Genomic DNA, 21,691 nt, shown 5'->3' with positions numbered 1-21,691 from the left:
ATGGCGGAGGACTGGCTGGGCGTGGAGGCGGCCGTGAGCGCCAGCGAGGGCGAGGATGAGGTGAGCGGGGCCGGGCCGGGCTGCTCCGGCAGCCGCCGCCGCTGCGTGCGGAGCTCCGGGGGCGGCCGCAGGCCGAGGCCGGGCCGGGGACGTCGGGGTCCGGGGGGCGAGGCCGAGCGGTGGCGGAGCCCCGGGGGAGCTGTGGCGGCTGCTCTGCCGGGCCCGTTCCTGGGCCGGGCCAGGCTCTGTAACCGCGTGTGCCGTGTGCCAGGGGCAGGAGGACGGCGAGCGGCGGCACCGGCAGCTCCTGGAGGCGGTCAGCGCCCTCACCGGGCGGAGGCGGTGAGTCGGGGGGGCGGCTGAGGGGGTCCCGCAGCAGCCGCGCTGCCTCCTCTTGCAAAAGGGGGGCGGCGGGAGGGCGCTGGGTTCCCCTTCCCGCGGGCAGCAGCCCCTCTGCCGAAGCAGCAGGTCGGAGGAGGAGCCCGGGGGGGTGGATCGTGAGGGGCCTTTTGGTTTATTGTCTCTTCTCGCAGGCGGCGGCTGGCGGAGCGCACGGAGGCGAGCGTGCAGGTGTCCGAGTTCAACGTCAGCTGCAAAGGTGAGACCCCCGGGGGGCGCTGGGCAGGGCTGCCGGCTCGGGGTTTGCTGTGTCTGCCCCCGGGGCTGAGCGCTGGCCTCGGCCCTGCCCGCGCTGACCGGCGGGACCGTGCGCAGGCGCTGGGGAGAAGCTGGTCCTGTCCGAGCTCCTGCGGCCCATCCGCCCCCAGTCCGCCCTGAGCAGCGTGAAGAAGGAGCTGAGCAGAGTGAAGCAGAAGAAGGCGGTGGAGCTGCCGCTCAGCAAGGAGGAGGCGGCGCGGGTGAGTGGAGCTGAGCCCCCCGAGTGCCCCTCTGGTGCTGAGGGGCTTCTCTTGTCCTCGACATCGGCCCTTCTCTGCTCATCCTCTTCCCCTCTCGCCCCTGCCTGCAGGTCGTGAGGGAAGCTGCCTACGTCGGGACTTCCAAGGACGTGGGCAAATGGCAGCAGGTGGTTCTGCAGAACCGGCGGGCGGAGCAGCTGGTGTTCCCCCTGAGGCAGGAGATCGCCACGGTCGTGCCCCTGGAGCAGGCGGCTTCGGCATGGAAGGTGGGTGCTGGGCGCCTCGGCGCCCGGCTCCCGGGGTTTGGCTGGGGCAGCTCGACGTCTCCCGGCCGCGCTGGGAGGAGCGAGGGGGGCGTGAGGGAAGGCCCAGCCGGGAGCTGAGGCGCTGGGCAGGCGCACGCTGAGCTCGGGGCAGGGGAACGGGAACCTCCTGCCTTCCTGACGCACGGCAGGCGTATAAACACCCGCGGGGAGGAGCCGGGTGAGGCGTGAGCAGAGGGTTTGGAGCCTGCTCAGCCCCCTCTCCTCCTCCCAGCCCTGGGCGTGCAGCCCCAGTCTGCCCTTTCCCAGTCCCCGGGCTGAGCCAGGTGCCTGCTGGTAGCCCTTGGCCCCTCGTGCTGGGGTAGCGGCGGGGGTTTGGGTCGCCAGAGCCTGCGTGTCCGTGAGTCCTCTCTCTGAAGGAAGGATGCGCTCGGTTTGGGACCTGAATTCCCATCCTAACCTGGCACGGTGGCTGGGAGGGTCCCTGGGCAGGCCCGTGGTGTGGGACCCATGAGCGGGGCCATGACCCAGCCCTGGGAGGAGGGGGGGCACGCTCCTCCAGGCCCTCCCGTGGACCCCCTCGGGGGCACTCAGGGGGGATGGGGACATCGGGGGGGGGCGTTGGCTCTTGCAGTCCTTCTCTTCTCGCCGTGCTCTTGCTGCGTCTGTTCCCTCCCGCCAGGCCCGAACCCCCCTGGAGCAGGAGATCTTGGGGCTGCTCCACAAGACGAAGCAGCCCATCACAGACCCGCTCCTGACGCCGGAGGAGACGGCCTCGCTGCAGGCCATGAGCTTGGAGGAGGCGAGTGCTGTCCTGCCCCGCCGGACCCCGGCGCTGGAGGCCTCCGCCCCGGCGCTCGCCCTCACTCCGCTCTCCCCGGCAGGCCCAGCGGCGGCGGGCGGAGCTGCAGAAGGCTCGGGTCGTGCAGTCCTACTACGAGGCCAAGGCTCGGCGGGAGAAGAGGATCAAGAGCAAGAAGTGAGGCTCTGCCGCTGCGGTGGGAGAAGGCTGGGTCGCGGCGGGTCGGGCAGCCTCCCTCCTGCCCACGGCGGTGCTGCCTTCCCCGAGGCCTCCCCAGCCCCCCCAGGCCTCGCTCACCGGCTCCCCGCCCTCGTGCTGCAGGTACCACCGCGTGCTGAAGAAGAGCAGGAGGCGCAAGACCTTGAAGGAGTTCGAGCTGCTGCACAAGTCGGACCCTGAGGCCGCCTTGGCGAGGCTGGAGGAGCTGGAGCAGCTCAGGATGCAGGTGCTGCTTTTGCGCTGCTTCCCCGCCCCTGGGGAAGCCCCTGCTCGTCAGGGTGCCCTTTCTGATGCTTCGTCTCCTCTCTCCCTCTTCCCCCCCAGGAGCGGATGAGTCTGAAGCACCAGAACAAGGGGAAATGGGCCCGCTCCAGGGCCATTATGGCGAAGTACGACCTGGAGGTGAGACCACAGAAGGGCTTGGGTTGGGAGGGGTCTTCAAAGATCATCTAGTTCCATGGGCAGGGGCACCTCCCACCAGACCAGGTTGCTCCCAGCCCCATCCAGCTTGGCCTTGGACAGTGCCAGGGAGGGGGCAGCCACAGCTTCTCTGGGCAACCTGTGGCAGTGCCTCACCGCCCTCAACGTGAAACATTTATCTCTCGCCCAAACCTGCCCTCTTTCAGGTTAAAGCAGTCGCCCCTTGTCCTGTCACTTGGCCTGAAGTCTCTGTCTCTCTTACAAGCCCCCTCTAAATGCCGAAAGGCCACATGAGGCAGCTGAGGCGGGCCAGGGAAGGTGGGCGGGTTGCTTCTGCCGGCGTTAGAACTGTCTCGGTCCCCTCCCAGGCCCGCAAGGCCCTGCAGGAGCAGCTGGCCAGGAACAAGGAGCTGATGCAGAAGGTGCGGGTGGAGCTGCCTGAGGAGGAGCCGGGTGACGTCCCCGAGGAGGACGCCGCGTCGGTGACCGTCCCCACCGTCCCTGCGGGCGCCAGCGGAGCCAACCCCTGGATGCTGGGCAAGCCCAGCGGCCCGGCCGAGGAGCCCGAGGCACAGGAGGGTCTGGGGGACATTGCGGCGCCCCGTGTTGCGGAGAGCAAGGAGGAGGTGGAGGAGGAGGAGGAGGAGGAGGAGATGTCGGAGGAGGAAGCTCTGCTGCAGGACTTTGCGCAGAAGCGGCACGTGCGGCAGCAGCGGGCAGGGAGCCCCGAGGGAGAAGGTGAGGAGCTCGCAGCCCCAGGGCTGGCGTGCCACTGGGCCGGGCAGAGGAAAGGGGGTCCTGGAGGCCGTTTTCTGCCCGGCTCCGCTCGTCTCTCTGCTCACGGGTGCCCGTTTCTCCCCTTTGTCTCAACACGTAGGTGCTGGAGAGACAGAGGCAGCTCCGGAGCCGAAGCCGGAGGACAGCCCCGTCCTCCCGGTCTGCGCCGAGGAGCCGGTGAGCGCAGGGGCCGAGCAGCCCCCCCGGGCCCAGGAGGAGACCCTGCTGTCGGAGCGGCTGGGCCGGGCACGGACACTGGAGGACATGGAGGCTCTGGCCTCGGAGGCGCGTGGGGAAGAGCTGGAGGAGCCGGCGGCCGCGGGAGCCGAGGAGCGAGTGCAGCGGCCCGAGGAGGGCGGCAGAGCTGCAGGGGGGGCGGCCAGGCGTGCCAAGAACCCCCCAGCCAAGAAGAAGAAGAAGCAGCAGCTGATCAGCCTGCGGGCCGTGCTGGCGGGGAAGCCCCAGGAGGCTCAGTGCCCCAGCCTGCCCCTGGTCGTGGAGGAGGAGGTGAGCGGGACCGGCCTCCCCCTTGGTCCCGGCGCGGGGGTGGCCGCAGGGGACTGGTGACCCTTCTCCCCGCAGGAGGGTGGCGTCGACCAAAGGGGGGTGATCACGGAGGCCTTCGCCGGGGACGACGTGGTGGCCGACTTCCGTCGGGAGAAGCGCAAGGCGGAGCAGGAGGCGCAGCCGCAGCCGGTGAACCTGGTGCTGCCGGGCTGGGGCGAGTGGGGCGGCACGGGGCTGCGGCCCAGCGCCAGGAAAATCAAGCGGTAAGCGGGGGCAGGGCTGCGCCCGTGTGCCACGGCCCAGCGCCACGGCCCAGCGCCTGACGTCTCGCTCGGGGCGGGGGGGGCCCCCCCAGGTTCCTGCTCAAGCCGCCCCCGGCGCCTCCCAGGAAGGACCGGCACTTGCCCCACGTCATCGTGAGCGAGAAGCGCAACATCCACGCGGCGGCACATCAGGTGGGTGACACCGGGCTGGCCCCGAGCCTTCCTGCGCCCCCATGCCCAAACCTGAGTCCAGCTCGGCCGAGCCAGAGGCCAGCGGGGTGATGGGGGGAGGAGGAGCTGACAGGCCGGCCGCTGGGCCAGCCGCCCCGGGAGCTGCTAGAGGAGGGTTTGGAGCGAGGGGGTCGGCGGGGCAGGGGCCTGGCAGTGCAGGGGAGCTGGCAGCAGCCCCCAGGGAGTTTCCCCCCCCCCCCCCCCGCAGGTCAGCGAGCTGCCCTTCCCCTTCGAGAGGCACCAGCAGTTCGAGCAGAGCATCCGCACGCCCGTGGGCCCCACCTGGAACACCCAGCGCGCCTTCCAGAAGCTGACGGCCCCCCGCGTCCTCACCCGGGCGGGCCACATCATCCCCCCCATCTCCGCCGAGGACGTCCCCGACGCGGTCACCGCGGCTGCCGGCGGAGCCAAACCCCCGCTGGACACTGCGCCCCAACGGCCCCTTCCCCGCCCGCCCAGGAGGCAGCGGTAGCTCTGCCCGGGTCCGACTGGGGCAGACGGGGGGCACTGGGAGAGGCTCCTGGTTCTGGCTGGAGCCTCCTCCCGCTCCCCGCAGGAAAACCCCCGGGCTGCCTCGGCTGCTGCCCACCCCCCGGCCCAATTTGGGCCCCCACATCGGGCTGGGGGCTGTGGCCGGGCGTGAGGGAACGGCTTGGGGCTGGGAGGGTGGCCCGGGGGTGGAGCAGCCGCCGGCTGGGTTTCACCTGCCGTGCTTCTGCCCTTCGTACCCCCCTTTTGTAACAGAATAGAACAGATTTATTTTTTCTTTTTAAATATTCACCCCAGGACCCCACTCCCCCGGCCCACCTGCAGCTCCAGCGTCGCTTATCCCCGGCTCTAATAAACCCGACGAGCTGGAGAACGGGTCTGTGAGGTGGTGCTGCTGTTCTGCCCGGGCTGGGACCTGGCTCTGCCCCCGCCGCAGCCACCCTGCCCCCTTCCTGCCCCTGCGCCCGGCCTCCCTGCCCGACCCACCCCGCCGAGGGTGGCGTTGGGGTGCTCGGGGCCTCCGGGCGGCCGCAGGGAGCCCTCGGGGCCTCTCTTCCCGCTGAAACGCTCCCCAGCCCGAGCGAAGGAGCCGGAGCTGCCGGTGCTGACCCAGGGAACCGCGTCCCTCGCACGGGGGACACCTCCCGCCGCCGTGGCCCCGCAGCCACCCCCTCCCCAGAACCACGCAGGGCTCTTCTGCGCTGGGTGCTGGCGCTCTTCCCGGGGCGTCAGCTCCGCCTGGGCTGGGTGCTGCCTGCGCCCTGACCTTGCCCGGGACCCGGCCCGGGTGGCGCTGGCCCCCGTACAGCACCCTGGGGTGGCCAGATAGCGCTCGGGGCCCGTTGCCTTGCACGGTTTTAGGCTGGGCTGGAAAAAAAAAAAAAAAAAGAAGAACAAACACCAAAACAAAAAGGAGAGGAAGCCGAGAGCGTTTCCGCATCGCTGGGGAGCCCCTCGCCGGGCTGGTGGCCCCAGCTCGCAGCCCAGCTTCCCTCCGCCCTGCCTGCCCCCAGAGCCGTGGGAAACGTTGGTCCCCGGCCCCTGGGGGTGTCGCGGGGGTGCAGGGGGGGTTCTTGTTTGCACCCCGGAGCCCGGGGCAGGCAGTGCCTGGCATAGGGTGGGTGCAGCCCCCCCTGCCCCATCTGCCTGTGGCCAGGGCTCCCCTGCAGCCCCCCTTTGCTTACGACACCGCTGTCCTTGTCCCTCTCCGCAGGGACCTCAACCCGGGGCTCTGCCTGCCTCCTTCCCAGCCCCAGGATGGTGCCCAGCTGGGCACGATGGGGGGTCCTGGCACCTAAATCCCTTTCCCCAGCCCCAGGATGCTCCAAAGGGTTGTGGGAGGTATGGGTGGTCGGAGCAGAGTTGACTCTGGGCTCGGAGCGGGGTCTGCAGGGCATGTCCTGCCCTTGGCAGGGATGGGGAGCCCCGCGCGCCCCTCTGGCCCCCCGTTCGCCCTGCCCTGTGGCAAAGGGCCGTCCTCTGCTGTATCTGTGCCTGCTCTCGAGCGTGGGGTCCTCTGTGCCCCGAGGAGGGGCTGCACAGCCTGGAGGGGTCTGGCCTTGCCCCAGGCTGGGCTGGGACCTCCTCAGCTGCCCCAGCGATGCTCCCCACCAGGGCTGGGGTGACAATGGCACCAGGGCAGTCCCTGGGGTGCAGATCCTGCGGAGGTCCGCGGCCACCGGGTCTGAACCCAATTCAGGCCTCGGCGGAGCAGGGGGGGTTTACAGCTGTCACAAGCTGGGACCACCCAAAGCAGCGAGAGGGACCTGCTGCTGTGCAGCCCCTCGCTCCGGAGCTGCCTCACGCTGAGGTTTGGCTGGTGGGTCCCGTGGCGTGAGCGTTGAGGGGGGACAGGGCTGGATGTGCCTCATCTTGCGAGGAAGGGCAGCGCTGGGCTGGACTGGGCTTGAACTGGGGCTTTCGGGATGCAGACGCGCTTCAAAAATAAACGCAGAAAGCGTCAGCACGAGCTGCTGGGGGTGAGTTAGAGGAGGGACCCGGATGCAGCGGGGCCACGGGTGCTGCCGTTCCGGCTGCCGGGCCAGCGCTCCCGCATCAAGGGCAACGCTCGTCCCTCCGACTTCCCTGCAGGAGTGAAACCGCTGGGCACACGGGTGTCGGCGCTTGGCGGCTTTTAAATCCAAATCCAAGCCCGGCTCTGCAAACCGCTGCAGGAACGGGGGGCGCTGGGGGGTGCCCACTGGGAGAAACCCCCTTTCCTCGCCAGCCACCGCCTCGGCCGCGCGGTAGCCCCCGGGGAGCCTTCCCACGGCCGCGCGAGCGCCGCGTCCCTCCCGAGAGCTGCGAGCGGCTGCCGTTTGCTCTTACTGGCCTACTTTCCGGGCTACGTCAAAGCCGGGCTTACGGAGCCGGGAGCCTCGGCCAGGGCGGCCGAGCTGCTCCCGGTGCCAGCAGGGAGCGGTGGCTAATCCCGGCCGGGAGCAGTGGCGGCGGTGGCTCCCGGGCTGGGCAGCCCGGCCTGGCTGGCACCCATGGGTGCTGGGCTCGTGGGCAGCGGGGCAGGGACGGGCAGCGCTGCGGTGGGGCTGTGCCTCGCCCGGTGTGGCGTGCCCGGGCCGGGGGCCGTGCCAAGGAACGGCACAGCCAACGCTGGTGTCCCCCTGGGCAGGGACCGGCCGGGGAGAGACGATGCCCCGAGCCCCGGGGAGCTGCTGGTGCAGCCGGGCTCCTGCACCCGCCATCCCGGGAGACCAGCGGGAGCTGAGTGAAAGTAAAAGGCAGATTTAAAATCAACAAATAAAAGGCTTTTGGTGATCGGGGGTTTTTGTTGTTGTTGTTGTCGTTGGGGTTTTTTTTAAAGCAAGCTATAAATAACCTGTAAAATATTTTGTCAGGGCTATTTCTGAGGGTGAAATCTCAGCCCTCTGGCTTCCCGTGCTGCGGGACGTGAATGTGGGCACGGGCCCCTCCCCGGCCATCGCGGGGGTCCTGCACCCTTGCTCACTGGGATGGGGGGATTTCCAGAGCCCTGAACGCCTCCGGCCCTGAGGTGAAGGAAAGGGTCCTCCCAGAACGGGCCTGACTGCACCCGGCAGTGGGAGAGGGGGTGAGCTCCCCCAAACCCCACCGGAGGCTCTGCTTGGCACAGCGCAGACGGAACGGGGCTGGGGAGGCAGGTTTTGGGTCGGTGTTTTCAGCACAGAACCGCTCCCCCCAGTTTTCCCGGGCTGGGGATGGGGGTCTCCTGCGCTCCGTCCCTGGCCTCGGAGGTGGGCCCGGCTCTCCTCCGTCACCCCGCAGCCGGGGGCACCCCGGGCACCCGCAGCCCTCCCGCAGCGGTACCCGGTGCCCGGCCGGCGCATCCCGGCCTGCCCAGCCCCGCAGCCGCGTTTCCGTGGAGATGGCATCTCCCGAGCCCGCACCGCCTGAGCGGGAGGGTTTCCATGGAGATGCCGTATCCAGCACGGCACAACCCGAGCAAGAGATTTCCACCCAGATGCTGTAGCCGGGACCCTCGCACCCGCAGCGGGGCCATTCCCGGGGAGACGGGAGACCAGGGCCCGCGGTGGCTCCCGGGGCGGCGTGCGGTGGCACCATCTCGCCCCGGGTTCGGTGGCGGGCGCTGGGATGGGGGCAGCTGCCGGCTTTGAACAGCCGCTGGGGCTGGGGCAGCCGCCAGCCCTGTCACTGGTCCGGAGTGGGGACCCGGTCACTTGGGTCGTGCTGCAATGTCACATTCTGGGTGTCCCAGAGGTGACGGGTCCCTGTCTGTCCCCAGCTGCCTGGGGAGGAGAGGGGCGAAGTGCCTGTATCCCCCTGATGACTTTGCCCCAGCTGCCACCCCGCAACTCCCACAGCGATGCACTGGGCACACCGGGGCCAGGGAGGGACATCAGGGCCACCGGGCAGGGAGCGGGGCACCGCGCTGACCCCCCCACACACCTGGGGAAATCAGGTAGCTGAGCCCCAAACCAGCAGCATCCCAGAGCTGGGAGATGCCTGGCTGGGCTCCGGCAGAGCCGCAGCACCAAAAAACCTCCTGGGGGGGGAGAAAGGAGGGTCCGCGCAGGGGCAGGTTGAAGGCAAAGCCGGGGAGGGAGAGCGGAGGCTGTTCAGCCAGACATCCTCATGGCAGGCAGCCGCATGGTACGTGCACCCTGGCCGGCGCTACAAAAGCCGCCCTCGTTGGAGCGCAGCTACCGCAGAGGTCGCAGCCATTCGTTCCGCACGCAGCGACACCCCGACCAAACGCCAGCCCCGGCCGCGAAGACGAGGAGCAAGAAGCGCCGCAGGGACACCCTCGTGCCCCCCTCCACGCCCGCGGGAGACGCGGGGCCGGTTCAGCCCACGCCGCCTCTCCCCACCTCGGCCCCCCTCTACACCCCCCGCTCCCCTGCCTCCGCTCCTTGCCCGACCTTCCTCCGGCTGCCTGCGTCCTGCCCCGAGCCAAGGCCGGCCCTGAGCCTCCGCGGGGGCTTCCCTGATCACGGGTCCCCCACGCGTCCCCGTGCCGAGCGTGGCCCCGGTGGCTCAGCGGTGGGGAGCTGCAAGGGGGAGCCGGGGGGGCGATGCCTGTGGCTGAGCAGCGGTGGCCGCTCCAGCCTTCAGCCCCTGAGGGGGGGGGGGGGGGGGGCACAGGCCCCCCCATACAGCCCGGCCGTCCCCGGGGCTGCTGGCAGCACTTTCAGCATCACGGGCTGTCAGATGCAGCGTGCGTCGCAGTCAAAGACCGGCTCTCTTTGTCTCTGGTTACAATTTGGAGCCCTCGGCGGCTCCCAAAGCCGGACCTGGGGGGGTCGGGGCTGGAGGACGGACAATAGCGGAGCTGGGGGTCTGGTGCAGCAGCCCCCGGCAGTGGGGGAGCAGGGGCAGGCCCAGCTCTGCCCGCAGCGAGCAGCTTTCTGGAGCCTCCTGCCGTGCCATCCTCGGAAAGGGGCTGGAGAGGAGCCAGGGCTCCCTGCGGGCACCCCTCCACCCCTGCCAGCCCCACTGGGCTCCTCGCCTGTATTCTGGGGCTCCCCAGGCACCCCAAGCTCTGCTCACCCGCCGTGTGCTCCCCTCCAGCATCCTCCCAAGCTGCCAGCTCTTCCCTCGGCTCCCCGGCGCAGCACCTTCCTCCCCACCTCGTCCCCACGATCCCAAATCCTCACCCGCCAGCGGTGCCCCCCCAGCCCAGGGCTTCTCCTGGGGATGCCGCAGAGGAGGGCAGCTCACCGGAGGCGATGCCTCATCTCTCCAGCCAGCCCGGAGGCCAGTCCCCAGGAAGCCCACTGGCCCGTGGGGGCAGGAAGGGGCCAGCCCTGAGCTCCTCGTGGTGCCCATGGAAGGCCCAAGGCGAAGTCACCCAAAGCCCCCAGCCATGGCCGCCCCCTCCCGACGCAGTGGCAGCATTGGGCTGGTTCCAGAACGTCACCCTGCGAGCTCAGGGCGAAGAGGTTCAGCTTCCCAGGTGGGAGGTGGGACCCCGTCGCACGTCCCCCCTCAGTCCCTGCCGCAACCCCTTTGGGGAGCTGGGGGAAGAGGGGCCGCGGTGCACAACGGCGGGCAGCAGCCCGGCCGTCACGTCCCCAGCAGGACTCATGGCCTTCCTGCCCACCCTGCTCTGTCCCCCAGGCGCCAGCAGGGCAGGAGGAGAAGGCGGCTGCTCCGATGAAGTCGTCACCCTTGAGCCGCCCCTTCAAACATGCTCCAGAAGTGTTTGCTTGTCGTGGGAGCAGGGATGTCCCCGCGGAAAGCGGGAGGACGAGGTCTGTAGTTAGAGCTGACGCCCCTCATCGCCGGCAGCACCCCGGTGGGCTGCCTGTCCACCGCGGGCGGAGCAGCACAGGGGCTCCTTCTTGGGAGCAGAAGGAAACGCCTCAAGAAACCCAGAGAGAGACCGCCAGACCCTGTGGCGATGGGCACCCCGATGGGAAAGCCCCTCCCTGGCCTCGGGGCTGGTTCCTCCGCCCCAACTCCATCTTCCCAGAGATGCCCAAGCTCTGGAGCTGGGATGTCCAACGCAGGTGACGGGACGCTCATGGGGTGGACGGCTGGACGTGGCATCACAGCACGCACGAGGTGTCCCCCCCGTCAGTCCTCTCCTGGCGCCAGGAGCTACGAGCCATCCTCCCCGCCACCAGCTGCCACCACCCCTGCACGGAGGGGAAGGCTCCGCGACGCCCCACTGAGCCAGAGACACCCGTTTGCACCTCCCGGCCTACCGGCCCTGCTGGAGAGCTGTTGGGGGACGGGCAGAGGGACCGAAAGGCTCCCCAGAAGGGTTTGAGGTCTCCCTGCCCACGGCCTGGCGGCGAGCAGAGCGTGCCGTGTGGCCAGTGCTTGGCTGGGCGCATCAGCCCGCGCCTTTCTGGCTTGGGGAGGGCGGGGATGATGCGGATCCTGCCCAAAAACCAGAGGGAAGAGGCGAGATGCATCCAAAAAAAGGAAACACAATGAAGCGGCACTAGCAAAAGCAGCAGCAGCGGCCGCAGGCCAGGTCAGAGCCGAGCGCTCGAGCCCCGGTGGCTCAGGGCACCGCGGCGGGCAGAGCACCGCAGCCCCTCGGGTCCGGGGAGCGCCCTGAGCACCCGGCCAGCGCTCGGGTGCCATCGGCGCTGCGGAGCTGGGCAGGAGCCCCACTGCCCGGGCAGGCAGTGCGGAGGAAACGCCGAGGCACGGCAGCAGCCCAGGGCTGCCCGCGGCCAGGCGTGTGTCCCCGAGATGGAGGCGACTCAAAAGGAGCCTCCAGCTCCGCCCGCAGCGGGCAGCCTGGCTTCCTTTTCTTGAGAAACTCCCGGTGACGGCTCCCGGTCGTGTTTTTGCAGTGCATTATCGACAGATAACTCATGGTGGCCTACGCAAGTCAGCCCGTGACCGCTGGGCGATCAGCCACGCTCCCCGACGGGGGACGCTCCTCATTCCCCAGACTTTCCCCAGAACGCTAAGGCGGGAGCCGCAGAATTTTTCAGCACCACCTCTCAAAGCCCCTGGGTGCCAATGATCCCCTCGTGACCACATTAAAGCCTCAGCAGGTTCTGATGGAACCAGGAAGGGGCAGAGCAGTGTGAGAGGATGCGATGGCGGGATGCAGAGCCCCCCCCGGCCGGCCCCATGCATCCCCGTGTGCAATTCCTGCAGGGATGGGGTGGGGGGTGGTGGGGGTGCAGCTGCAGGATGAGGCCATCACTCAAACCGGCTGTTTTTAATTGCACCAGGATGCAAATAAGGCAGGTCCTGATAAACCCAGGGCCAGTCATGTGCCTGTTGCACGTGCCAGCCTGGTGTCCCAACCGCCCGCCCGGCCTCCGCAGCACCCCTGCGAGCATCTCCTCTGCCCGCAGCCTGGCTGGAGGCAACAGGTAGGAGAAGGTTCGGACCTAACGGAGGAGAGACCGAATAATTCCCCTCTGCAGGAAGAGTTTCCCCCCTCCTGGCCTTCCTCGGCTCAGCCCTTGCTCTCCGCCTTCCCTGGCACTGCCAGCCCCTCGCGTGTCACCCTGCTGCCCCCCACCGCAGCGCTCCCCTCTGCCACCCTCGCCCCAGCCCGCACGCCCCGCACGCTCAGCACCGCCGAGCCGTGCCCCCCAACCGCATCCCCGCAGGGGCAACGCGCCATCGCCCGCCCGAAGCCGTCACGGCCTTTCTGGTGGAAAACCCCCAAAGAGCTCGAAGCCTTGGTGAGGTGTTTCTGCCCCGTCTGGGGCAGGGGAAAGGTTTGGTGCTGAGGCTGCGGAGGATGCTGTGGGCAGCAGCAGGTGACACCAGGGTGCGGGTGCCACCCCAGATGTGCCAGCTGCGGGGGGGGGGACACGCCACAGCCCCTCCGGGATGAGCCCCCCTCTGGGATAAACCTTGGGCATCCCCCACGCTGATCTGAGAAGAGACTTTGCCGCCGGACGGGCCAAATCCGGGGGTGAAAACGGCGCAGAGCAGAGGGTCCCGGTCGCCCTCCCTGGAGCAGCGCGGACCCCGCGGGGAGGGGACCCGGCCCGTCCTGCGTTCCCACTGCAGCCCCCCGGCCCTTCGCCCCCCGACACACGTCCCCGGGGCCGCTGCCCACCGGAGAGCGGCCGTCCCGTCTCCGTGCGGCGGCGGCACCGCGACCCCTCTCCCCCCCGCGGCGCCTTGCCCGCTCCTCCCGGGCAGGACGGGCCCTACCGCGTCCCGGTGCGCCCGGCAGCGCCGGGACAAGCCCCGTGCGGCGGGGCCGGGGGACGGCCCTTCCCTTCGGTCCCGGGGGACTGGGGGGGGGGTGCGGGGGGGGAGCGGGCAGGGCTGCCGGTGTCAGGCAGCGGGGAGGGCGGCGGGGCGGTGCCTGCGCTGGGCCCGGGCAGGGCCGGGCAGCCGGGGCACGGCCCAGGGCGGCGTGGCAGGGCCGGGGCCGGGGCCGGGGCGCTGCGGGGCCGCCGGTCGCCGAGGCCCGGTGCGGGGGGCCGGGGGCGGTGCAAAGCCCGGGCCGGGGCGAGGCTGTCAGTCACCGGGGCGGTGCGGTACGGTGCGGGGCGGGCCCGGCGGAGCGACGGGGCCGAAGCAGGCCGGGGGGCGCGGCCGGGCAACCGCCGGGCCTATGGGCCCCGGTGCTGCGGGTGGGGGGGGCCCGGTGAGAAACTTCCAGCCGCCGTGCAGAGCCGCTCCGTGCCCCGCATGGCGCTGGGGAGGCGCCTCGACCCCCCCGCGCCCCGGGGCCGCCCCGCAGGGCTGCCCTCCCGGCGGAGCACCGGGCCCGGGGCGGGGGGGAAACACACACACACACACGACGGGGACGGCACCCAGCGCCATCGCCGCCGGCGGGGCGGGGGCCCCGCGGCCCCCTCGGCCGGGCAGGCGGCTCCGCGCCCGTTCCGCCGTCCCGGCCCGTCTCGGCGGGGCTGCGCCCGGAGGGAGGGGAGGGCGGTCGGGCGGGGGGGTGGGGGAGGAACCCCCCGCGGCCGCGCCCGGCGACGGGCACCGGGTCCGCGGGCTCCGCGCTCGCTGCCCGTCCAGCGCTGCCCGCTGCCGGGCTCCCAGCCGCTGTGCCCGGGCGTGGAGCGAGCGCCCGCCCCCGCTGCCTCCTCCTCCTCCATCCTCCTCCTCCATCCTCCTCCTCCCCCCGGTGCGGAGCGAGCGCCGCTCCCCGGTGCGGGCGCCGGTGCCCCGGCGCGGGGTCGGGCGTGTGTGTGTGTGTGTGTGCGTGTGCGCGGGGCTCCCCCCCGCACCGCGCCGCACCGCACCGCCAGGAGCTGCCGTCCGCGGAGCGGGGAGCGGTGCGGCCCCTCCCCGGGCGGGAGCGGCCTCCCCCCGCGCCCCCTCCCGCGGGCTGTGCCGGGCGCGGAGCCCCCTCCCTCCCTCTCTCCCTCCCTCCCCGTTCCCTCTCCGGACTCGGCTGGCTCCGCACAGCCCCCCCCCGGGCGGGCAGGGCTGCCCGCACGGCACGCCGGGAGCCGCAGTCCTCGGGGCGGTGCGGGGACCGGCCGGCCGCCGGTTGCCGGACTACAGCTCCCATCAGCCCCCGCGGCGGCGGCTCGCTCTCGCCCTCACACTCCGGCTGCCGCTGCCAGTGTCTCCGCCGCCGCCGCCGAACCGCCGCTCGCAGCGCCCAGTGTCCGACCCGCCGCCTCGGGCAGGGGGCCCGCCTCGGCCCGCCGCCCCCCCCCGCCGCCGCCGCCCGCACGGCTCGGGAAGCAGGTGCGTGTCCGCCACCCCCCCGCACACACACTCCGCCCCACCGACCCGCACCGGACGCCCGGCCCCCGCTGCCCGGGCACCCCGGGCCCGCACGGCCCCGCACCCACCGCCGGGGGGGGGGGAGGCGGACGGGAGCGGGCGGACCGAGCCCCCCAGCCCGGTTGGACGGGGTCTCCATGGAAACGGTCCCGGGACACCCCCGGGGGTGGCGGCGCGAGGGGGGTGGTGGTGGTGGTTGGGGGGGGGCGGGCGGGCGGCGCGGGCAGCGTCCTGCGGCGGGACAGCGGCGGGGCCGGCGGGCGCTGACAGCGCCGGGCCGGGGGGCAGCGGGCGGGCGGGCGGCGGTGGGCTCCGCTCCCTGCCCCGCGACGGCGCGGCTGTGCCGCTGCCCTGCCTGGCGCGGCGGCACCGGCACCGGTGGCACCTGCCGCTCCCGGGGCGGCGCGGGGGGTCCCGGGGTGCCGCGGCGGGGCGGGGCGCGGGGCGGTCGCCGGAGCGCAGCGCTCCCGGGGCGGCGGCCGCCAGCGGCGGGACGGCGGCGCCGGGCGTTCGCGGAGTTTTGGCGGCGTGGCCCGAGCCTACCCCGGCGGTCGCCGTGCCCGGGGCCGGCCGCACCGGCAGCAGCTCCGGTTACCGACCGGCCGGGCGCCGGGCGATGGCGGAAGAGCCCTCCCCGGGGGCAGCGCGGCCGCCGCTACCTCCATGTTCGGGGCTGCCCCGGTGCGGCAGCGCGGGGGCCGCGGCCACCGGGGCTGCGGGACGAGCGGCGCCGCCGCCGCGCTCCGGTGGGGAGCGGCCCCGGGGGCAACTGTTGAGCCGGGGGGCGGGCAGCGGGACCGGGCGGGGGGGGGGGGGGGGGCGGGGGGCGCTGCTGCGGGAGCCGACGCGGGGCAGCGTCGCGGGGCCTGGCCCCCGGCAGGGCTGCGGGGCGCCGGGGCGAAGCCCCCGGAGCGGCCGCGGGGGCCGGCGTGTCCCGGAGGGGAGGGCCCGGTGCGGGCCGAGGCTGCGCCCCCGCGGGGCTCGGGGGCCGGGGCTCGGGGAGCGGGACGTGCCGCGGGGAGGGGGCTCGGGCGGCGGATCCCCCCCCCCCCCCCGCGGTCCCAGCCCCGGGCCGTCAGGCTGGGTTAGGGCTGGGGCGGTGCCGCTCCGCCGCCCCCCCGAGCCCACGGTGGGGGCGGCCGGGCCCCCCGGCCGTGCCCGGGGTGGTGGTCGGGCAGCGGCGGGACCGGGCAGGAGGAGGAGGCGCTTCCTGCCGCCCTCGCCGGGGAGGAAACCAAAACTCCTTCGGTGGAGCGTCGGTGCTCGGGAGGTTTACCGGTGGCTCCTCGGTGAGCGGCGTCGGTGCCTTCATGCCAGCGTGGGCGAAGCTGGTTCGGAAAAGCACCAGGAAAAGGTCTTCCAGGCTCAAACGAAGAGGAAGCAAGTTTCTCCTCCTCGCAGAGCGTCCGCTCTCCAGCACCCTCGTCCTCACTGGAGTTAGGGGGGATCCGTGCCCTTCGCAGCTCGTCTGCGTCTTTTTTTGACATGTCTGCATCAGCCTTCCCCGCCCTGCCGCCTTCTGCATCGCCGCCGCCAGCCTTTGGGTTCAGCCAGCGCCGGCGTGGCGCTGGGGGCTGCGTGGTGCCCGTCGAGGGCACCGGCTCTTGTCACTTTTTGTCACCCGGGTCCGGAGACACGTTCCTGGGAGGGTTTCAGAGACCGGGCGCTGGCGCGGTTTGGCCTTCGGAAGGAAACCACCCTTGGGATCGCCGGGCTCCGGCGAGCCAGCTCGTCTCCTGGGGACGGGAGGCTGCGCTCCCATTGCAGTATTTCGGACGAGGCGCCCCTGCTCAGGTACATGTTTTTTAATGCTGTTTGCCCTTAGTGGCTCTTTTTTTCAGTCCTTAAAAATACGCGGCAGAGGGCTTGCGTGGGGACAGCCTGGCTGGCTGGAGTGAGCGAGGGTTTAGTGACACCCGTCACCCGGAGCTGGGACTTACGGTGAAAGGACGGCCGAGTGCGCAGCAAACTTTTTTTTTTTCCTCCCCCCCCAAACGGGGATGGATTTTCTCTTTTTTATTTCCTATTCATCACACCGAGTATCTATAATTACTCGTGGTGTTACTGTGTCTTTAAATCAGCTTAAGCAAATGCGTGTAGGCAAAGCCTGGCTCAGCTCCGCAGCAGTCGGGGCTGCTGTGCGGGCAGTGGGAAACCTGAACGGAGCCGGGGGCTGCCGCACCGGCCACGGACCACCGGACCCCGTGCTGGACACCGGCTCCCGCCGACACCGGCAGCGGAGGCGGCCCGGCCTGGCCGTGCTGGGTTTTGTTCGGCGTTGGCCGTTCCTGGTCAGTTCTGCTACAGTTTCTGACCTCTGCGTGAGCAGTAACATAATAAAAGACAAACTTTCCTTTTTTTTTTTTTTCATTTTTTTTGTTTATGTTTTTCCCTTGCTGTGTATCACGCCCATTGCGAGTCCTGTGAGAGGACCGTCATGATTTTTTTAATTTATTTTTTTATTTAATTTTTGGGGTTTTTTTTGCAAGCAGTTTGCTTTGAAAGGGTTTTCTGAAGCGGCGCTTGGAGCCAAATCCCAGCTAAGGCAGCTCGGGCAACTCTCAGGACCAGCGCTCGCTCTGGACCTCTGTACCTCGAACGGGCGCCCGACAGTCGCGTGTAAAAACCAGTATAATTCCTCGCCTGCGTTACTAATGGCAACGAACATTGCCAAAGTGAACAAACTATCGCAAGCGAAGGAGCCCGTGCCCGTCGGCGCAGCCCATTTCCTCCCGGCCCGCCTGAGCCGCCTCGTTCCGCTGCTCTCGCTCCGGTCGAAGCCGCCAGCGATGTGCTCCGAGCAGCCGGTCCCGCTGGGCTTCCCGGTGGTTTTAGGTTTTTGTAGCCATCCGTGGGGGGGGGGAAAAAAACCCCAACCCAACCCTGCCTTCGAGGTTTCGCTGCTCTCTGGGAATGAATGTGACAAAGGTGCCTCCTGCGGGCGTGTTTCCAGGGTCGAAGTGCATCCCTCCCGGCCTGCCCTGGCCAAAGGAGCCGTACGGCGCCTCGGGAGGGCGAGCGACCGCGTCCTCCCCATCTCTCGCTGCGGAGGGATGTGTTGGGCCTCCTCCTCTTCGATCCCCTACGGCTGGGAAGTCTCCCTTGCTTCCCGCCGGGCCGCTGGCCCACTTAACGCCGCCATCGCGTCGTGCTGTGTCCGTGCAGCCCAGCACATCGCTTTGGCTGTCGGCGCGACCCGCGGCACGATCCCGGCGCTGGCCCTCGGCTCGTGCCGCGGCTGCCGCTCGCTCCGGGAAGGGCAAAGCTGCCGTTCACCCCCCCCGGGGGAGCCTCGTGCCGTCGCCTGAGCCCCGGCAGCGGTGGCACGTCGCCGCTCGTCGGGCCTCTGCTCGCTGCCGTCGTGTGGGCGCTCCCGCCTGTGTCGGGGGGCGAGGGGCCTGCCCGGAGCCCATGCGGAGGGGAGCCCCATGCGGGGGTGATTTTAGGAGACTGGCTGCTGGCTTTTCAGCCCCGGTCACCTTGTCCCTGCATAGGCAGGGCGCAGTGGAGAGAGGGGCGGTCTGTTGGCACGCGGCTCACGTGCTGGTGCTGGAATGGGGGAGAGGGAAGGTCTTGAAATCCACGTTGGTTTAGTGCTTGGAAATGTACGGAGCGGGAAAACACGTGAAAAGCTTCTTGGGGGGGGGGGGGGGTCAAGGCAGGACGGTCCTAAGGCAGAACGCGTTTGCACCGCGAGGAAGCGGCTGGCACAGGTTGTCTCTGCGAGGAAGAGGGAGAAGCGCCCCTCCTGTGCCCCCGCTGCCGCAGGGGTGGGCGCCTGTGGGTCACGGCTCTGGTTGACCTGACCAAGGCAGTATGAAAGCGGGTTGGACCGGGTGGCAGCGTCGATGCGACATCTGTTAGGGCCAACACCGCCAGCACCAAACCCGCCGCTACAAACCAAACCCTTTGCTACCTGTGGCTGGAAGTTCGGTGGCCGCCCAGAGAAGCTGCTGTGTGTGTTTGCCAATGCCAGCGCTGGGGAAGCTGAGTGTGGAGTCAGGGAACGCACCCGGCTGAGGGGTCACTGTTATTTGGGGCGGGGGGGAGGCTGCTTTCCACAGGACAGCTTGCAAATCTGCTTTGCAACTCCTGTTCCCCGCTGCCGCGTTAACGCTGGGGTGGGAGGCGCGAGTGCGAGGGGCAGCACTGCGGTGGGGAACTTGGGAAGCCTCACCTGGGGCAGCTCGAGTTAGGATCCCCAAGAGCCAGGGAGCAGGCAGGATTTTAGCGGGGGTCAGCACGGAGATTACGCGGGCTTAATTCTCCCCAGCCGTGTGGGAGCTGTAGGTGAAGGCGACGGCAGCCTGTCCCGCCACCCTCGGCTCGGCCTGTGCTGCAGCGACGGTCAGCTTGGTGCTGTTGGTATTCTGGTGCAGAGGGGATTTGTCTGGAGATAGTTATTAGGAAATACCCATTCCCAAAGACCTTCATCTCAGGAAACTCGTTTCCATCGGCTGTGCAGCGGGGTTTCAGAAGAGACAGTAATTTCTTGACTTAATCCAAGGGAACTTCCACGTGCGGCGAAGTCATCGCTAACCTGAGCAAAAGCAGGCTCCTGCTGCAAGGAAAACATCCCCTGCTTTGCTTTTTTCTGGAAGAGACTGGTTTGCAGAGCAGCGTCCTCTCCTTTTGCAAAACGATGAGAGGTTTTGCCTTAATGAACAAAAAAAAAAACCCCCTTGCTTTCCATTCACCACGCTAGTTTCATCGAAGGTCTCTCCGAGGGCTTGCTGCCGGAGGTGAACGCGTTGGCACCTTTCTCGTTCGCACGTTTTGGTTTGAGAGGCGAAGGAGCTTTAGTGTCGCGCGACGGGCTGCTCCGCGCCAAATGCCGTGCTGATGTTCCTAGTTTGTTCTTAACCAGTTTTCTTCGGAGTTAATTGGAATTGGCTGGGCACCTATTCTGCTGAATCAAAATAAGGCTGTGGTTTCGTGTACACTTCCTTTGGCAGACGTAGTGGATTAAGCAGATTCTGTGCCAGGCTGTGCCCTCTCTCCCTCTTGGTGAATCTGATCTAGGAGCTGGTATGGGTTAAAACCTGTACGGCCAGGGGGAAAAAAAAGAAAAAAAAAAAAAAAAGAGGTTTTAAACAGAGACCAGCTCCCTGGTGAAGTTAACGGGACACTGCACAGTTTCAGCGACACGATTGAAGGGGTGAGGAGAGAGAGGAGGGCTTCCACAGCTTCTTCAGCAGCTGCTTCTACTCGAAGCCAGGCATGTGAAACCATGCCCTAGTTGTGTTCTCCAAGGGGTTCCGACTCGTTTAATTACATCCGTTTAAAGTCGCTTCAAGCTGCAGCAGTGTAGACGAGAGACTCGCTCGGTTTCCTCGGCTGAGGGTGTGTTTTGACCCAGGGAGGCTGCAGTTGCTCGCCCTGGTTCGGTGTGGCGTTGGGAGGCTGCTCATCCCTGCATTTCCCTGGCCGGCCTCCGTAAGGACGCTGGCCTTTGCGCGGGTCCGAGCTCGAGACAGCATCTGTTGTTTGTCCCCTGGTTTATTCCTTCTCTTGATTCTGAGGTCAAGATGAAATCAAGTTGAAATCTTGATTCTTCTTCTCTTCTGTCCTCCTTCGTTCCCTGTGAAATGCCTGTCTTTGGCATGTGTCCCACGTCGTCCGGAGAGGATAGAGGCCAAGAATTCATGAAACAGTGTCGATCTCTGTTGCTGTGTCCTCCCGGCTCTCTCCTCGTGGCTGTCGTGCCTCCTCTGTTGACCAGCTCTCACTCGAGTGCTCCAAACGTGCCGTTTCTCCCAGCTCCTCGTACCACCCTGCTATCACTTTTCCCTTGCCAGACCTATGCTCGGGTCACGCCTGATCGCTGCTCGTTGGAGGCTTCGGCTCGTCCCCAGCTCCTGTTCCACACCGTGCAGCCGCACGCACCCCCGGCCCCCGGCCCACAGAAGGTCCCTTTTGATTTCTCCCGAAACATCTGTCCTGCCGCTGCGCTCGGGGGCAGAACCTTTCTCCTCCCCTTCTTTCAGTTTAGCCTAAGATGGTGAAATCCCCGCAGATTGTTTGTTCCCCTATTTCCTTTATGTTGCATTTCTCTCCAAGCATCGAAAGACTCCTCCCCTTCCTGCTCCAAGCCACCTCTCATTCTCTTTGGGTATGACCCTGCTCTCTGTCTTAGCGTCTCCCCGGCTCCCCCTTCGTTATACGCTATTTCTTCCATCCGACAGCGCGTGGCTTTTAGCAGGTTTCCCCCTCTTCTCCCGACCTCCGGTTTCCGTAGTCTGCGTGCTCACTTGTGCCCTCGTACGTGCAGGCGGGTCTCTCGCTGCTTTTTCGCCAACGAGCCGCCTTGCCCCAATTTCTCCTCTGTGCCCGGCCCTGCTTTTCTGTCCGGAGGATCCCCGCTGGCACGTCTGGGCTGCGGCGAGGATACCCGGCAGCAGCCGCCTTCAGGGGAGTCCCTCGGTGCCACGGCTCGATCCCTTGGGCTGCCGGCCGGTGGATCCCTGCGCGGCTCGTTTCGGCGTAAACGAAGGGTGCGAGCTGCTTCTTGCCCCGCTCGGGGCTTGTGTCACCAGGAGTTTGTCAGGGAGAAGACAACCGACGGAGATTTGGGATCACGTGTCGCTTTCAGCTTCTTCCCACTCTCACCCTCTGCACGGAGAGCGCTGCCGTGGCTCTGTGCCTGCTTTCCCTTCGGGTGTTTAGAATTCCTCTGGACCAGGAACCTCTTGGACAGCACCTCTCTGCCTTTTGCAGTCAGTCCTACTTGGTTCGACCGAGTCCACTTGTTAGCACAGTAGATTCTCTCTTCCTTCGTTGCTTTTTCCCTGACACGACTTGAGCAGCAAAGCTGCCTTAATGCTTGAACACCCAGCGCTGCACGATTGGCTGCAACGTTCTCCCTCGAAAGCTCCACCCAGCCGACGGTGCGTCTTGGATGCTCACGAATCTCTGGATTTCCTCATGTTTGCCACCCGTAACTCCGCTGAATACGAGCGCCTTCCTGACAGAGGGAGGGGATAATCACTTGCTGGCACTGTTGGCAAACCTCTGCTCCCCTCCAGGGTCCCCCAGCTGCCTCCTTGTTGGAGGCTTTCCCCCTTGAACCCGCCGCGTGCTGGTTTATGAAAGTCATAGGGAGCCTCAGGGATGTCAGCGTTTTAACAGGCCATCATCTCGGGTAAAGCTCTGTCTCGTGGCTCGCTGCTCCGTGCTGGAGACTCCTCTGGAGGGAGGAGGAAAGTGAAGGAGTCTTTC

General features: G+C 68.3%; 1 protein-coding gene across 1 annotated transcript; it reads left to right on the top strand.

Moving 5' to 3' along the window:
- UTP14A (UTP14A small subunit processome component) lies at nucleotides 1-6,126 on the top strand. The gene is made up of 17 exons (XM_086470701.1): nucleotides 1-60; nucleotides 272-342; nucleotides 534-598; nucleotides 715-857; nucleotides 968-1,123; nucleotides 1,803-1,922; nucleotides 2,005-2,099; nucleotides 2,244-2,367; nucleotides 2,466-2,543; nucleotides 2,930-3,299; nucleotides 3,439-3,845; nucleotides 3,921-4,108; nucleotides 4,201-4,300; nucleotides 4,548-4,777; nucleotides 4,896-4,978; nucleotides 5,404-5,533; nucleotides 6,042-6,126. Exons 1-17 carry the CDS (start codon nucleotides 1-3, stop codon nucleotides 6,124-6,126), a joined length of 2,505 nt encoding a protein of 834 aa, XP_086326827.1.
- The last annotated feature ends 15,565 nt before the right edge of the window (nucleotides 6,127-21,691 follow it).

The sequence above is a fragment of the Leptosomus discolor genome, chromosome 9 (genome assembly GCF_034619465.1).
Source record: "Leptosomus discolor isolate bLepDis1 chromosome 9, bLepDis1.hap2, whole genome shotgun sequence".
In the NCBI taxonomy this organism is placed as follows: domain Eukaryota; kingdom Metazoa; phylum Chordata; class Aves; order Leptosomiformes; family Leptosomidae; genus Leptosomus; species Leptosomus discolor.
Note: the sequence above shows the minus strand (reverse complement) of the source record. Positions and strands in the feature narration are given on the sequence as shown.